Source organism: Calonectris borealis, chromosome 4 (genome assembly GCF_964195595.1).
Source record: "Calonectris borealis chromosome 4, bCalBor7.hap1.2, whole genome shotgun sequence".
NCBI classification, from domain to species: Eukaryota; Metazoa; Chordata; class Aves; order Procellariiformes; family Procellariidae; genus Calonectris; species Calonectris borealis.
This window is the reverse complement of record NC_134315.1, coordinates 6445899-6463385: the sequence shown is the minus strand read 5'-3', so window position 1 is coordinate 6463385 and position 17487 is coordinate 6445899. Positions and strand designations below refer to the sequence as shown.

At 38.9% G+C, this 17487-nt stretch overlaps 1 protein-coding gene across 2 annotated transcripts in view; it reads right to left on the bottom strand.

Annotated features, from left to right (window-relative positions):
- EIF2AK3 (eukaryotic translation initiation factor 2 alpha kinase 3) overlaps nucleotides 1–17487 on the bottom strand; it is a 44887-nt gene that overhangs the window by 3537 nt on the left and 23863 nt on the right. For both annotated transcript variants that reach the window (XM_075148438.1, XM_075148439.1), the window contains exons 4-15: nucleotides 16877–17007; nucleotides 14600–14834; nucleotides 14177–14339; nucleotides 12747–12884; nucleotides 12109–12231; nucleotides 11286–11506; nucleotides 10824–10936; nucleotides 9645–9767; nucleotides 8236–8385; nucleotides 6450–7218; nucleotides 1850–2017; nucleotides 1195–1296 (exon numbers count right to left, since the gene is read on the bottom strand). In XM_075148438.1, coding sequence (XP_075004539.1) covers nucleotides 1195–1296; nucleotides 1850–2017; nucleotides 6450–7218; nucleotides 8236–8385; nucleotides 9645–9767; nucleotides 10824–10936; nucleotides 11286–11506; nucleotides 12109–12231; nucleotides 12747–12884; nucleotides 14177–14339; nucleotides 14600–14834; nucleotides 16877–17007 — 2436 coding nt within the window. The remainder of the gene's footprint in view (nucleotides 1–1194; nucleotides 1297–1849; nucleotides 2018–6449; nucleotides 7219–8235; nucleotides 8386–9644; nucleotides 9768–10823; nucleotides 10937–11285; nucleotides 11507–12108; nucleotides 12232–12746; nucleotides 12885–14176; nucleotides 14340–14599; nucleotides 14835–16876; nucleotides 17008–17487) is intronic.

Genomic DNA, 17487 nt, shown 5'->3' with positions numbered 1-17487 from the left:
AATAAAGGGGTGGGAGTTTCTTTTTGATTTTTATCAAAAAAAGTGAAAATCATGGGAAGTTAGGGTACTTTTTTTACCGTCTTGTGAAGTAAAACATCGAGTTAGATGCAATTTAGGATTCACTCCGATTACTTGCTTTGCTTCTATACTCAGGACAGAAACTGGAAGGACAAAGCTTATAGTCATTGCTGCAGGAGATCTCGAGAACCCAGGATAGCTCTTTATTGGGTATGTCTCAGTAAAACTGATTTTATTTAGGGAAATTGAAACTGGTTCCAGTGCAAGGGGCTCAAGTTAAGCACTCTCATTCCTCCTCTAGACTACGCTCTTTTGTACCATGAAAAGCCAGAGCATTTTAAGCAAGAGAATATACCACCAGCACAGCTGAAGCATTTGGTCAGGCTGCATTCATGGTGTGGTTCAAGCTGCTTCTTACATCTCTGCTAAAACCAATCCATCTTCACATGAGAATTTAAACACCCCAAGCACACATAAATGATAAATACAGGTTATAATGACTCTTTCTTTCCTGCATAGGTCACTAGTCACCATATACAAGAGGAAAAACCTTGCTGGCTATAGCCCCTGTTCTCTATGAACTTGTTCCTGAGCAAGGTGGATCTCGCATGCATTTTAGCAGCAAGGAAGAGTTACTATATACCATCAAACCCCCCAAATTCACAGCTGATGCAATGAAAGTCATCAATTACTGTGAAGATTGTGCTTGAAGCTGAGTGAGACTCACAGCTAAGACTTACTACAGGAAAAGGAACAGCAATTTTTCACCAAGTGCTTTGGGTGAAAAAGCACTGCAGATGCAAATGAAGGAAGAAATGATAAAAATGCACAGCATGGTTCAAATTCTTTAATGAAAAACAAGCTGGTAGGCTTAAAGTCACAAGCTATATTTGTTGCTTGAGTTCTTGGATATCCTAGTTCAATAGTTTCTTTTACTTGGCTTGACAACAGAGGAGCTTTGTAAAGAAATTAAGGCCTCAATTCAACTGCACACATTAGGAAGACTGCAATTTATTTTCAATGATTCAGGGGGTCTGTACAAGGCTGATAAAGAAGTTGTGCTCCTAATTGCAAGGCTTTTTCAAAACTGAGAAGAACCTCTTGCAAGTGTTTCACCAAGCGAACAGCTATTTTAAATAGATGATCAAGCTGAGGATAATCCAATACCGTACATACCCTGACCCTCTCCATCTGTGTGCTGAAAGGGTAAAGCAGCTCAAAGAGAATCAGTCCCAAAGAAAAGATATCCACTTTGTGCGAATAGGTGTTCCCACAGATCTGAAAATTCAAAATTAGGGTTAGGTCAATCAAGCTACTCGCTATATGTAATTACGTACAACGTAAACAGCCCCCTTTCAAGTCAACACATGGAAGTGATTAGCCCTGTGCAGAGCTGAAAACTACAAGACAAGCACATTGGCAAATTTCATCAAATGAGCATGGGTGAGCAAGGTCCTGATCATCAGCTGCTCTTTGCAGACCCAACTGTAATGTAAAATGTTTCAACTTAACTTAAACCTCATGCACAATAGTGTCTCCTTCCTCAATTAACTTGAATATTACACAGTTAACTTTCTACTACATTAAAAGCAAGATAAATGAATGCATCTAAGTATGAATCATTAGCCACTTTTTTGCTATAATAAATATATATACATTAAAATACTGATTTTGGAATTCAATTTAGCTCAAAACTCTACTTTGATGAGAAAGAATTTAAGTAACTTGATTGCAACAATTTGCTAGAAAGAGTGCCTGATCTTGGAGCTCCCGGGCATTCAGGTGTCTTCTAGGCACTGCCAGATACAGCTTTAGAGCAGAGAGCACAAACCTGTTCTGGGCTCATGTAGAGTTTGGTCCCTACTTGTCCTGTGTGCCTGGCGTAAGCTGGCATTGGGGTAAGTACTGATTCCTCCTCCTCATCTTGGTCCATAGCAGTTACCAGTCCAAAATCCCCAACCTTTACTATGTCATCCATTGTGAAAAATATATTGGAAGGCTAAGAAAACAAACGGGTGAAAAGAAAAAAATACGTAAGTAATAAACAAGTCTCTGTGTTTCAGTAGATACAACATTTTGTTCTAATTCAGATAAGCCATGCTGTCAAGGCTAAAAATGCTCATTAAACATCAGGTTAGCAGAACCAGCTAAGAATCTTAGCTATTCAGGAAAAAGGAATTACTTCTGCATTAAGTAGTCTCCCTTCCTGAAACTCAGATTGCTCATTTCTTGCCTTCCAATAGACATTTACTAACATTACATAGGTCTGCTGAGTAACATGCACAGAAGTCAACAGCTGTGGGCAACAGCACAGATAAGTTATCCAACTCTCCATCACATGGTAAATTCACACCAGATACTGGAGTTCGGACTCTTAGTCTTTTTTATTCTAATCTGAGTGCTAAACTCATTCGCCATATTATTAACGAGCATGTAGCACGTCATCTTAGTGTTAAATTATAGATACACTGGAACCTGAGAACAAGGTCTGCTTTTCAGTTGGCACTGTGCAGTTTAACTGTGGGAATAGCTGTTTACATCACAGAATTAAAAATTTATTTTTGATAGAAGCTTAAGAACTTTGCAGTTCACAGAAGCAGCAACAGTGATGACCTGGCTTAACTCTCCTTTAGCTTGTTTGCCCGGTACGACTACCTGTGGCTTAACCTACTGATAAAGGAGACTGGAACTGAGATGCCCCCTTGGTTATGGTACGTATCTCAGATGGTTTCTCAAGAGACTTGCACTGTGGCTGATAGTATAGCACATGCCAAATGAATTATTATTTCTTTGAAACATGACTGTTCTACCTCAGTTACAAATAGAGACAGACGCAGAGTTTTGGGGGAAGAACAGACTGATCGTGCACGAGGGAAGAAGCAGCAGGATTATGTACGGGGAAAGGGCCGAGGCGTGGTAAAGAGGCAGGTGCTGCTGGACAAGCTCCTCTCAGAGCTCCTGGACCTTCAAGGCTGGGACAACATGGTCCATGCTTTGTTGACATAAACCCTGGAACAGGAGGTGGCAGACAGATACAGAGCAATATTCTTCCACAAGATTAAAGGACTACAAAACTGACCTACTTCAAAGTCCATCCGACTTCCTCAGTTAAAGACAAACCCACTCTGTGCAAGAGAGAAACAACACAGAAAAAAAGCTTCTTGCTTTTTTTAAGCGACAGCTCTGAGATAAGCACTACAGAAATAGTTACATATAACTTGTTAGTTCCACAGTGCCCACATCCTGCCTCTAAAACTGCCTTCTGAGCCAGGTTTTATCTCCCGCTGTATTTTCCTGTAATGAATGTCATGCCCTTCGGAGTCACAGCTCATTTAGTGCACAAAAGCTACTACCCTTTAAACCCATAGCGTCTCCAGGCTCTCTCTGAAGCATTTACACGGCACCCACCCTCTGACTGCACACCCACGTTGTCAAAAATCTTTATATCAGAATTTTAATGCTCAAGGCACAAACGTCTCCACAGGGGATTTGTATCCCATTGCCTTGATCTCCGTTGCCCTCCTCCTCCTCTAACCAACACACAAGAAGTCAACAAGATCTGTCTTGCTTCACGGAGCAAAACTCTTCTTAACAGAAAGTTTTATTTCTTGTAATTCTCTGGCTGAAAACAGATTGTATCTGAATGGGCTGGCATATAGTTTCTACAAATTAAGGAGAATGGACTCTGCTATCGCAAACTGCCAGCAAAAATAAGCCATCAAGACCACATTCGGAAAGAGGAAGTTTAAGGCAGATGCACACAATTTTGATTTAAATCAGAAGAATATAACCACCCTCTATTTTAGTTATCTTGCCACCTGCACAAAGAAATTTCTCTCCACATTCTTCAATCAGAGTAAAAATTCCCATTTTTTCACAGATATGAATAAGCTACTCACACATCTGGAAGACTACTGTTTAATTCAATTAATGCTGCAAAATGTATCTAAGACTGTTCTTGCAGTTCTATGAAACTCAATTTCTTTTGAGCTGTCAAGCATGACCGACAGCTTATCCTGGGAATAACAGTAAATTCACTTGACAGACTTCTGTTTCTGTACTTCATTTTCTTCAAAAGAATTTGAACTGTGACCTGTTCACTTGCCTACCTAAATTGCTGCCATCTTGTCATTACGGTAGCTCTGATTAGTAGGAGCCTAATTAATGCATCTCAATGAGCGCTGTTAATTTAAATATTTAAAATATCTTCTTGAATCTTTTAATATGCACGCATACGAATTTATTTTCACATAGGTCAGTGAGTTTTTGTTGGTGCCAATGGGAGCAAGAACTGGCCTCTGCTATCAGCTAGCTCTGCCTCTAGCAAAGACAGAACAGCTTTGCAGGTTATTTGTTTATTAGTGCTGGCACGAACTTAGGGTTGCGGGACCAGTCTCTTGGACAAATTACAAAATTAGGTGAGATATGTTTCTAGGAGCTTCTGAAAACTATAGAAAAAAATTAAATATACTGGCTGTTGTTTTGACCATATTAACACATAACAGACAAATAAACTTCCAGGGTCCAACAATAACATCTATACACGCATGGGAAGTTTTCCGAAGCAGGAAATTGTTCGTTCAGGGAAAGCCTTTCCAAGTTGTTTATACCAAGTAAACAAAATAAAATCTCTTGTTCAAATTGCTGCCAATATTGAACTTTTAAGATGTTTCAAAAAAACGCTGCCCAACTGCTGATAAAGCCTAATACAGCTTTAAGTGAAGATCTACATAAGCTTTACTGAACAGTCATCTCAGTAAAGACTGCAGAGAGTTACAACTGACAGTATTGTTAAGAAAGTTATTAATTAACATGTCTAGCAACATATTAGTATAGGGATTTAATTATTTTTCTGGTCTGTTTCTCAAGCACTAAAGATTTTTCAGATAACTGGTTCAAGGTAATTGCTTAATGCTGATGGGGAAAGAAAATACTTGGATGGGTTCGTCAGTTTTTCTAACTTTGACATATCCTTTCAGTGTCACTGAATCCCCTTTTACTGCCACATCTGAGATGGCATTTTTTTCTTTTGTTTCTACCGATACCAAACGATTACCATCTGAGAAGCTACAACAATGGTTATAATCATTTCAGTATTTACTCCATGGAGGTAGGTATTAATGCCTCCTCAAATAAGCAAAGAGAAACAGGAACTGCCTCTCCACCGTTTGGCAAAAGCAATCCATTTCTCAGAGCTTATAATAATAAGACTAACTTCAGCTGGGCTCTTTAATTAAATTCTGGTATTTGGTAACACATACTGACACTTCCAGCACTAAAAGTTCCAGCAAGATTAGGCACTAATGTAGTATCAGAAGCAAAATTAAAGAAGAGGCACAAAAAGTTACTCCTGACTTCAGTTACATTAAATGCCAGAGGTAAAAACCACCTTTCCCAGTCTTAACTGGCAGGATGTTATCAGACATTAAAAACATTATGAATCCTTTATAAAGCTGCATTATGCTAGTCGGCATTGACTCAGAATTCAACTCCAGGACAGTTTACATTTCTATCCTAGAGCAGCAATACTTAATTTTTACTTTCTCTAACCAGGAGTAACACTGCTGCTCTTAGGCAGTATTGCTACAGAAAGAAGGAAAATACCAGAATTAGAATCATAGAATCATTTAGGTTGGAAAAGACCTTTAAGAACATCGAGTCCAACTGTAAACCTAACACTGCCAATTATCTGCTTCACTTGAAATGGTAGAACAGCATCCAAAATAGCTTTCTTTGCCACACCGCTCAGCAACGAACAACCCTGTATAAAGAACCCGAATTAAAAATGCCATAAAACAAATGCAACTGATCTGTGCCAGGTGCAAGAAGTCTTGCTTAAGAAAGACTTTAATTGCAATAATGAATGATTAATGTTTATTTCCTGGAGCACTGCACCTCCAGACTATGTACAGACGTTAACTCAGCTTTTGTAACACCCATGCTGAGGTCACTGATAAGAGTCAACTATTTTAGCAGGATTTGTCTCCCATGCCATATTACTCCCACATACAAAAAAGATTTTACCTGTATCCACACACTCACGATCTGTCAGTTTAAAGCAGAACTTGACACTGAACTGAACAGCCTGGCACTGCTGTAATAGGAGCAGTCAAATCTGGAATTGGTGATGCTCAAGTTTGTAATGCACTGGAAGGACAGCTACCCTGTGATGCCATTTGAGTCAGTCCCTGAGTTTCAGGAATTTCACAGCACCAGAGACTGCTGTATGATACTTTAGGCACAGATAATTCAAGTTGTGATAGCTCCAAAGATAATCTCACAGTACTAAACCAGAAAACATTTGCCTATAGCCAGTGAGATAACCAGTTACAACCAGAATTTGGAAAGTTCAGGCATTCAGTGATGATCATGCCAACAAATATATAAATAAAAACCCAACACATTTCCTACAGTAACCTATGAATACAAACCTTGAGATCCCTGTGCATTAATCCTTTGCTATGCAGAAAGTCAACCGCTTCAGCTATCTGCAGAAATATCTGCAGACACTCTGTCCTTTCCCTCTCCTCTATCATGCATCTTCTGCTCATCCAGTCTTTAAGATTTTCTTTCCGGCAGAGCTGCATCTGGATGTAAAGATACACCTTTGGAGAAGTGGGCTTGACTTTTTCTGTAATATTTTTAGAAAGGTCCAGGCTTAAACTTGTTGGCCTTGGTGGAGAAACAGAGAGGGGACTTCCTGAAGCAGATTTCTTGTTATCGGATTCCTTTGTACTTTTTGCCTTATCCTCAGAAAGACTTTCATCATGCGAAACATCAATTTTATCTTCCTTACTAGAAGCATTTCCACAACCAGAATCCTCAAACACAATAGAAGAGGAGGTCCCTTCCCTCAGGTGTACAACAGGAACAGCTGAAGAACAAATTTCCAGGGAGTGACCCAGCTCGTTATTGTAGACAGTACTGTCTTCTACATCACAGCCTGTAAGGACACTGTCCTGAAGGTTTAATAGTGGATCTTCTGACTGGTGTAAGTCCCTGTGGTCTGTGGCAGAAAATTCCAAAGGAGAAAACTGGCTTCCAGATGAATCGGATTGACCACAGGGTATTCCCACGGACCTTACCCTCTCCGACGAAGTGGCAATAACTTCAATGTGCTCCTTTGTAGAAAATGGCTCTGTTCTGATCTTAAATGACGGGACGTCCATTGGACTGGGAGAACTGAGTGGCCAATCAGTGCTAGAGAAACAAAATCGAGCGATCAATACTACAGAACTTAATTCCACTAGAAATGCATTTTCAGAAGCCCAGGTTTTAGCAACTGCTACCTCCGAGAATCATGTCATACCATAACGGTAAATAACTACCCAAGTGTGGGAATCACTAATAACCAGGATTTAGCATCTGTTTTTCTTAGCGAGGATAATGTTTTCTCATTGAGACGAGAGTGTTGATAAAGGAAAATTTAGCAAGCTCTACTGCCTGGATTCCCAATGTGCAATCAGACTCATCTTCAGCTTGAAAAAATTCAGTCCTTTAGAACATGCATTGCGATGACTATTTAAAGTGCCTTGGAAGAATTACAGCTGTGAAACATTAATTTGGTGCCTGAAATATAAAGGTCGCTATATTCTAAAAATTGTCAGGCATGTTAAGATGTTATTATGAGACCACTAAATAGTCTTATATTCGGCCTCATTCATTAAATGCTAACATACACCCACTTTTTCCTTTCTCTTAACATCCTCTAACTCCTTTATCTAAATTTTCCATTTTTAACCTACTTCTACCAAGCTTTATAAATCGCCACTCTGATTATCCCTCGCAGATTTATGCCGAAATAAATTCATCGAACCATTGGAGTACTGAATCAGATCCATCTAAACCAAAACAACAAAGAGAAGGAAAGCAGTGGAAAGGAACAAAGAGGACAGAGATGCCAAAGTTTAAAATTGGATCACAGTAGCAATGCTCCAACCTTCCAGCCACCCAAAGATTCAATTACAGAAGTTAAATTAATAACTACAAGATGTTTCCTAAGCTGAAAGAAGAACCTTAACACAACAGAGGATCCAAAAATCGAGAGACACTATGCACAAGTGTCATATATTTGTACCCTGTTCAATTGAAAAGTTGACAGGCTAAGTTAATAACCATCTCTTTCCCACATAGTCTCTCCATCTTCCTGGATCATCTACCAGTTCTCCAGTTCTGTTGTACAACCTCAAATTCAATTGTTAAAAAAACACGAGTTACCTTTCATCTTTTAACCACTGTTCATCCATCTTTTCCTGCCATCTCTCAGGTGGAGCTTCCAGCCATGCGTTGAAATACCGAACAATACCTGGATGCTCGAGTTTAGCTAACGCCTTGACTTCCCGCATCACCTTTTCACGAGCCAGCTCCCTAGGATTTGGGATGAGAAGAAAAACAGAGACATGGTCACATAAAGCAACAACATAGCATAGAAATTTCTGCAAAGGAATTTAATCAAAGATAGCCCAGTATAAACCAGGCCAGTAGTATTGCTCTTCACACCAAAAGACAGATACGCCTTAAATCCCCCAGAGTAACTCCTTTACGTTAGAAGTGTGGGGGAGCAGTACGTGCTCGTAACAGCTAAGTATTTAGTCATCCTTTTTCAAATAATTACAGGCAGCGAAACTGAGAAGAAAAGGTTCATCTTGCTCTCAACTGTTTACAAAGATAGAAAAAAAGACCACTAAACAGCAATATTCTACAGGGATATAGAAGACACTGACACAAAAGAAGACAGACAGTAATACCTTAGTATTTCTCTTTTAGTTGGCATAACGTAAGGAGACTGCATAAAGACTATCTCCGTTCTATGGACAGGAAAGCAGGTAGCCTGCTATCTTATTGAAGTAAATAATCTCTCTTCATAAGACCGTAACTGGATCAAATGAAGTCAGATGGTTTTATTTAATGGCTTTGAATATGCTTGGAAAAGAAGAATTCAGGCTACCTTAAATTTCTGAACAAAACCTTTAATCTTAAATAGTCACGCTTATTTAACACATTAAGAAAATATTATTCTAGATTTCATAGCTTTACCCCCTCCCTCTACTGGCCTGCCTGTTGCTGTTCTAACTTGAGATTTCCAGAAGCAGTGTCTCCCATCTCCCACTAAAAGGAAGTGCTGCAAGCTCTGTGTAGGGTAATTCAGCAGCATGGCTTGACCACCTATGACTGAAAGAAAAGGTAGGGGTTGTGGGACCAGAAAATGAAACAAATGGACAAATGGAGTCAGAAAAGCTGGTGAGGGAGAGAGAAAAGAAAGAGAAGGTGGAGTAGGAAAGGTAAGGAGAGGAAGGAGAGAAGCAAATTAACAGCGCTACAAATAACTGGTCCTGTTATCAAAGGTTCTATTCATCAAGGAAATCAAAGGAGTTCCCATGTAGCCGCAGCATCCTCACAAGGGTCCTGCTACACAACTATTTTAGCCAAGCAGGTCACCCTTCTGCTGTGATTACATATGCCAAATTCTCGATGCCAAAACTAAGTCAGCCCCCCCATTAAAAAGTATGTCATTCATCCTAATGTAATATCTGGGAAGTCAGTTCAGGAACAGATGGTTCAGTGTAGGACGGGATCCCACCAGTCATTCATTACCTCTTCTGTATCTCAACAAACTCATTCATTACCTGTTAGGTAAACGGATCCTTTTGATAGCATAGTTGCAGTCATCCACTTTATTTCTGGCTTCAAAAACGACTCCAAAACCTCCACGACCCAGACACTGAATTGGTTCAAAATCTGTCAGATATCTAGGAGGAGAAGGGTGTGAGGAAGGGACAGAAGAATGGAGGGAGGATAGAGGAGAAAAATACATCAGTATAGACAGAAAAATAAAGTAATTTATGACTAAGAGTGAAATATTTCTGTACAGGCAAAACATGCTGAATGACTTGAAGCATTTCTTGTCTTTTTTCCCTGCTCACACACTGAAGCAATCAGATGGTTACCTATTTATGAAATGGACAGTGGCTGATTATGCATTTATTCAGTGTCTATCACAACCCAGCAAGAGCCATTATGCATGCACATGACAAACTGAAGCAGCTTTTCAGAGTGTCAGGTTGCATGCTTACTGGATCATGGACCACAGGTACGTAGCCCAAGTTTCTATACCCAAACTAGGTGGTAACAGGTAAGTATTTTCTAAATCATGATTTGCCTTTAACCCCACCCCAAATAACTATTTCTGCAACTAGTCCTTCTAAGCATCCCTTCCGAAACATCACTGTTCTTAAATCTCACTACCTTTCTTATTCTTCCTCATTTTACACACTCCAGTTCTTACTTTTGGTGAGTTACAAATGTACAGGAAATGGTCACATTTTCTCCAGAATATCATGACATGCCCCTGTACACCCTTCTGTCATTCCTTCATCACAGCAACAAAGGTTTGTTCCAAATACAGTCTGCTTATTCTGCACAGTATATAAAACATCATCTGTTTCCACCTGGAATTGCCATTCTCTGCTTTAATCCATAAACACAGAAACAGAGGGAGTAAGCACTGATTAAGAACTTCGAGAATCAATCTTTCATTTCACATATCAGCAGGAAATATGAGAGCAACATTCCTGATCACAGGTATCCTGTAGACTCTCCGGGATTGCTCAGACTAATCATAACTGCAATCTCCCATTGATAATGGGGTGACAGGGTTCTTTGTGTCAGTTGCCAATTATCCTGCAAAGTTGCAGGACTAGGACTTGGGTAGGTAAGAACAAAAGAACACCTACTCTTTCCTCCAGACAGCACTAGTTGTCACACTGACTAAAAACCCTGTACGTGTTGTGTTGAACTGAGCTCACCTTGACACGTATCCAGAGTTCTTGACGTCACTCCAGCTGGTGTCTTTAACGTCTCCACAAGTAGGCTCATATTTACTATCAGTCTGACACTGTGTTTCAGATTCCTTCCGCAGCTAACAAGGGTTACCAAAACAAGAAAAACAAACAAACAAACAAATTCAACTCCTTAAGTGCTTGAGACCAGTTTGTACCCCTAGATATGGCATTAAATAATTACAGTGTAAATATCTCCAAAGACGTCAGATATGGTTGAAGCAGTCTAATCTGTTTGCTGAAGCAGTTAAGCAAATCATACATGGCAGCTGACAGCCTTCACAGATAGATTAAACAATAAATTTAGGCTTTTGATTTTATTATCTCATTAGTTATTAACTTATTAATACTAGTCATTGTAGACTCCAATCTGAAAGAAAAGGCTAGAATAATACCTTCTGTACTTAGGATTCAGAAAAAAATACTTACTCTGCTGTAAGGATGGGGATGGAAAAGTTTGCGTACGATAAAAGTTGTGGCCACAATGCAAAATATAATGGTGCCAACAATTTCTTTCCACCAGTGAAGCAGAAGAACAGGATCTTTTTTGCGAATGTTCTTGTAATTCGTATCATCAAAAAATCTAACAGTGATCTGGGTGCTACGTTTATTTCTCTCTCTCTTGTAGTAGGGTAAGTAATAACCATTATCTGTGTATAAAAGATACAAAGAGGGCATAGATTTACTTTTGGTAACTACAAAACAATTTTGTCTTCTCATTAAAAGGTTTCCTCAAGACACAGGGTATTTTTGTTTGCATGTCCCATGATTTTAAATGGCACATAAGCAAATTCAGTTAATCAAGGTTGTGGACACCATGGCAACTAGGTCTCCAATCAAAGTTCACCACCTTCAGAAGGCCTGACCACTGACAACTTTAAACCAGAATATCTTCCATATGGAAAACTTTACACTGCCAGTCTGAGTCTCTAGCACTGTTAGCAAATTCTGAAAAAAATAATTCACAACCTTTTTCCACTCGGACCAACTATCAGTGGCAATGGCAGCACACACAATACCTCTGCAGTAGCAATTTCAGGCGCTTCGAAGAGCTGTGTGTGACACTAATTGTACATACACCACAATTTGGAAATCCTAGTTTGTGCAATAATTTCCTGGTTCACTAAATGTTAAAAAAACCAAAACAAAACACATGTAAGATCAAACAAATGGCCAGTTATTGAATTTCATAGATAATAAATAGGTAAACCTGGCTATTTGAAACTCTCCAAAATTTGGGACTTCCACCTACCATATGGATACTGCAGAACTGAAAGTGCTCCATTACTGTACTCTTCATGAGAATACTTGTCATTGCTGAGACACTTGTCGAACTCATCAGACCCCACCAACACTGGAGTCCTGGAAGGAGAATCTAGGCATAGAAAAGACACAATTTTCTGAGCTGAATTGTTATAAAAATTCTATTCTTGTATGAATTTCATGAGAATTCCAATTGCATAATCTTAGAAAATGTCTGTTGGACCAGACCATGAGAACCAAAATTAATGCAAGGAACATTAAGATGGGTATTTTAAGGTAACTGTTAGTTAACACCTCTCTCCCCCGCCAAAATACTAGTTTTGGACAAAGTCAATTCACTTATATTCACATCACTGCAAAAAACTTCTTCCTCTTTTTGTAGAAAAATTTGATTTAGAAGACCAACATTTCATTATTAAAAAAGACCCTGTAAGATCCATGGTAAAAGAAAGCAGACATTAAACATTTAATTAGAAAAAGTTAAATAATTAATAAAGCACAAAGATAGTTCCTGAACTGGTTTACAGCTGGAAACGTTAGACTAGTTTGATACATACTGGAAATCAGAAAGCTGTCCTGTCTTTTCAGAGCCGGGATGGTAAATGAAACTCTCGAGTTGTTACTTACGGATTAAAGGTTTCCATTTGATTTTGGGAAGAGGAATAATTGCATTATCATTCCTGGATTCCAGAGCCTTTGGGTTGGTTGGGAATTTCTCAGAAATTCTGACTGATGACTGAAGATACAGCTGGCCCCTGTACATACCTGAGTAATAAACCATAGAGCATATTAGTCTTAAGATTTAGTTCTCTTCACCCCCAGCGTAAAATTGCCCAGTTAAAGTACATGGTTAACAACATTCTGAAAATATTTCTTTAAATTCTGAGAATCTGAGATACTGACTCTCATTACCAGGTTGGATGAATTCAAGTAATATGTTCCCTTTGTTCTAGAAAAGCAAGAGATCAGGACATCTCATTTTCACTGCTGGAGAGCTGAGGCTGCAGAAAAATGCCAGCAATTTTGAAGAGCTATGCAGCTTGGGCTTTGCATTGGTAAAACGTCTTTCAAACTTCTACCCTTGTTAATGCTGGTAGACTACTCCTCAACAGCCACTACCAGGAAGGCTGGAACAAGCTGGCTTCTTCCTAGCGTTATTCTTTGTCTGTGTAACCACTAACAGGAATGGTACAAGGCGTAAGGACTTAGAGAAAAAGGCTAAGGCAAACGACGTCTTGGAAAACCAAAGCACCTTTACCTCCCAGAGACAGACAGACAGCTGAGAGGAAGAAGGACCTGAGGCCACTCTATTTCAAATTGTCACAAACTACGTCAAATAAATTCTGACAGCTGGATGAAAACTCAGTCACAAAATCTTAACTGAAATTTCTTCATGGTAAGTTACTGTAATCAATGTAGAGGAAAAAATGAATGTCACGAATTAGCTGGCTGGAGGCAGATATTGCTCATTGCTTACCAAGCAGTAAGACTGCCTTGTTAGATATAAACCTATCTTTACAAGTTTCAAGACTTTCAATCATCTCCAATGTACTGACACTACAAAGCAGTGAACATTTCAGAATGAAAAAGCAAAAAGATTTATGGTTTTGAAATGTTTTGGTTTTGGAAAAGGAAAAAAAAAGTAAGAAAAAGAATCTTTTAATTATCATTGTTTAGGCTAAACAGTCATAGATATTAATTCTGCCATACCTTCTGTAATTGTCAGAATTTCTAAAATGGGTACACAGAACTCTGACTTTGAATGACAACATCAAAGACGACCAGAGCAGGCTAGGAAGAGATGAGAACACATCTGAACTGTTTCAAAGACTTTAAATCAAGAGAAGGTGCTTTTCTGGGATATATATGTTAGTGAAGCCTCCATTTTTGAGCAATGTGGGTTAAATTTAACAATCTACATTATGCAGAATAGCAGACTGGCATGTTACAGCTCCTCTTAACTGTAATCTACCAGTACAGAAAGGTCTGCTTTACTACAACCTCAACAGAGAAAAGGGTAACATTTACTACAGAAAATGCTGCAGTCGGTGTCTCACCCAAATAGACACTGGATTCTGTGGCCCCTCTGGCAGCTTCCACAAGATCTTCTTCATCTTCCAATACTTCATTGTTTGCAGTGTAACTTGTGTCATCAAACAGACTGATTGGAATTACTTTGCCATCCTTAACCAGCCATGCAGAAGCAATTGGAGTGCAAAACTGAAGAAGAGAGAGGTAACTGGAAAACTGATGTTGTATTAACTAGATATTATATAAGAATACTGCTACACAATGGGCTTAAATTCCTTGTTTGTGTAACAGATGTAGCAGCTCAAAGTCAGAACTTCAGTTAAAAAAATTACAAGCAGATGTGTGCTTCTTTACAAAGACAGCACCTGAAACCCAAGGTGAAATACATCATCTATGACGCTGCAAAACTTCTACTTTTGTAATATTTAATATTCTGCCTTTTCCCCTACCTGGTATTCCCATTCCAGATGTCCTCCTCGTTTGTTAAAAGCCATCACCTTCCAGTCAGCTACTGAGACCTTTATCACTGTATCTTTCATCATAGCTTCCTGCTCATCCACATCTGAAATAATTTTTGTTTCTTCTTTGTTCATATTTGATTTAAAATTGCTCTCAATATATCCCGCTCTAGTTTCAATATCTGGGACATAGCGCAGCTCAAAGTGACCAACGCTAAAATTCCACCTTAAAGAAAAAGAGAAAAACTTCATAGAAACAACTTATATAGATTCCAAGGAAGTCCCAAATCCTCCGTCCAGAAGATTCTTAACCTGAATTACCTATATTTGGCCCATATTTTCACAGTAAACTCTCAGATTGTCAGATGAACACAACTGTACCAGGAGGGGGAGCGCTAATCCAGAATACAAACCTAACAAGCTGAGAAATCTCGTCCAACATGATGGGAAAGTTGAGAAAACAGCTGGTGCAGTAGGGCCAATGGCATTAAAGGTTTAGTATATGGAGAGGGCAATTAAAATCATCAAGCAGTACAGCTGGGTCTCTTTAGGTAAGAAAATGTTACATAGCTGATGAATAAAGCATTTAGGAAGCAGCATTCCACACAAGACACATTTCTCTTCATTAATAAAGCGGATTTAATTTGAAATGTAAGGTTTTTCAAACTGGGGAGGGACAATGCTATTTTTTTGTTTTAATCACACGCACAACCTAACATAGGATCTGTTTGACAGATACTTCATGAAACCAGGACTGCTCACGTCTCATAGGTTAACACTGAAAAAAGACAACTGTATAAGGAACACAGACCTGTCTTGCATAGCCAAAAGCTCTTTAATATTTGTAAACCAACAAATTAGGGCAGAAACTGAAAATTATTTTCAGAAAGAGAAAGAGTAATTCTTTTCTTATTTCCATGATACAGCCCAATGCTGTAGAGAAGATACAGAGGGAAAGGATGGCAAATTTGTGTTTTGAAGAGCAAGAAGGGGGAAAGTATTTCTTGAACAGTATGTTTGGGTACCCAAAGTTTCTTAAGACCAGCCTGGCATCAACTAGGAGCCAAAACTGTCTCCTTAAAGAATATACACCTCTATGGTAAAAGTTTGGTGTATTTTTTATATTCAGTTGATTTATTAAAAGCTTTTCTTTCTCTGGATTAAAAACAGAGCTATCTTGTAAACTCCATAGCAACAATACCATGCCACCAGGAAAGCACGTCTGTTTCTGACTACAAAGACAGGAGGATTCAGGTGTACAAGATGTCATGCTCTGTTTTTGAGAGAGATGTACAAAGGAGAAAGCATGTTCTTGTGACATACTTCTCCCTGCCAATATCAGTCTCCAAGAACCATGGAATCCAAGATTTCTCTTTTCAGACTTCTGATCTGCTAATCTATTTGAGTTCTAGTTAGGTTATCTCTGATACACTACAGATGCACAACCTGTCAAATCCTGCTGCAAACAGAAGAGGGAGCAGGGGAACAAGGAACGACTAGTTCTCCACTAAATTGTTGGGCAGTTACTGTATCTGTGTATGGCAACCAGCCTTTTAAGCCTGCACTTTATGAAGTGGGTTTTGGGGTTTTTCTTGTGGAATGCATGTCTGTATTTTTATAGAAATCTTGATGTATTAAAACTTCAACGTGACAGCATTAGGAAAGTCACAGACTGAACCAGTTTCTGTAGAGAACAGACCACCTCGTTATGAAACGAAGAAAGTAGATTTAAGAATGAGACTTTTAAAAGATAAGACTGAAGACATTCTAAAATCCACTTAAAATGAAAGCTAAAGACATCAAGGTTAAAAAAAAAAAACCAACAGTGACAGTTACCATGAGTACGTAAAGAACCTGAAAGTGAATCAGTAAGTCATAAGACGACTTTGTCTTCTTTTGTACAAAAATCAACAGCTGGAACAAACATTAGTGACAGTTGCCTGTGCAGTCGGAGCAGTGACAAACTCTTTTGAGGTATGCAAGGACAAAAAAAAGTAATTCTCATTTGATTTAGAGGGAATAATATGTGCACATATCTTTTCTGTCTAATCATCTATAAAACTGAAGTTCAAGACATTTTTCAAAAGCATTGAAGAGCAAAGGGGTTAGATCCTAGCCAACAGTCTGGTGCATTCCTTTGGTTAACAATCTAAACTCCCTCATGCAATTCCTAGTCTAATGAGACTAAAAAGAAGGTCAAATCCTTAAAACATTACGTATTAAGAAATTAGCTCTATCGGATTGTTTCTGAACAATTCTTACACTTACTTTTCATTGCCACTGCGTGGTCCAACAGCACGGACTGTTTTCTGGGTTCGGTGCAATAGGAGCGTCTCTTCCTGTTCTGTTTCATCGTCATCCCACCGGCGACAGCCCATAGCTGAGCAGATGTACTTCACCTAAGGGACAAAGCAAGAGAGTCACACGTGCTTGGAAGTTCTGCAGAACTTCACGACAAACAAATGTAATCAACAGCAATATTCAAAGCTAACAATCCCTACAACACATTTTTGGCACACAGGCGATTTGGAGCTCTGAGATTTTACATGCTCGACTTGAGAGATGTTGAAAAGCCTGGTTTAAGAGATAAGTGCATTTCAGAACTGTAGTTTTCAAAACACTCTAGGAAGCTTACGGTTTGGGCTACCTTTGACTACCCTTGACATAGAAAAACTACCATGAATGTTTTTCTACATCTAACAGAAAGAAATCTTAGCTCTCTCTTTCCCCACTATTTCTATGGGCATCGAAAGATCATTCCTACAAGGCCCACAGCATAATTCCGCTTTTGTGCCGTATTTGCCTCAGCATAACCCTATTAGCTTCAAATGAAGTACTATTGATTTATATAAAATACCGCAGAGCCTTCCCCCTTTGTC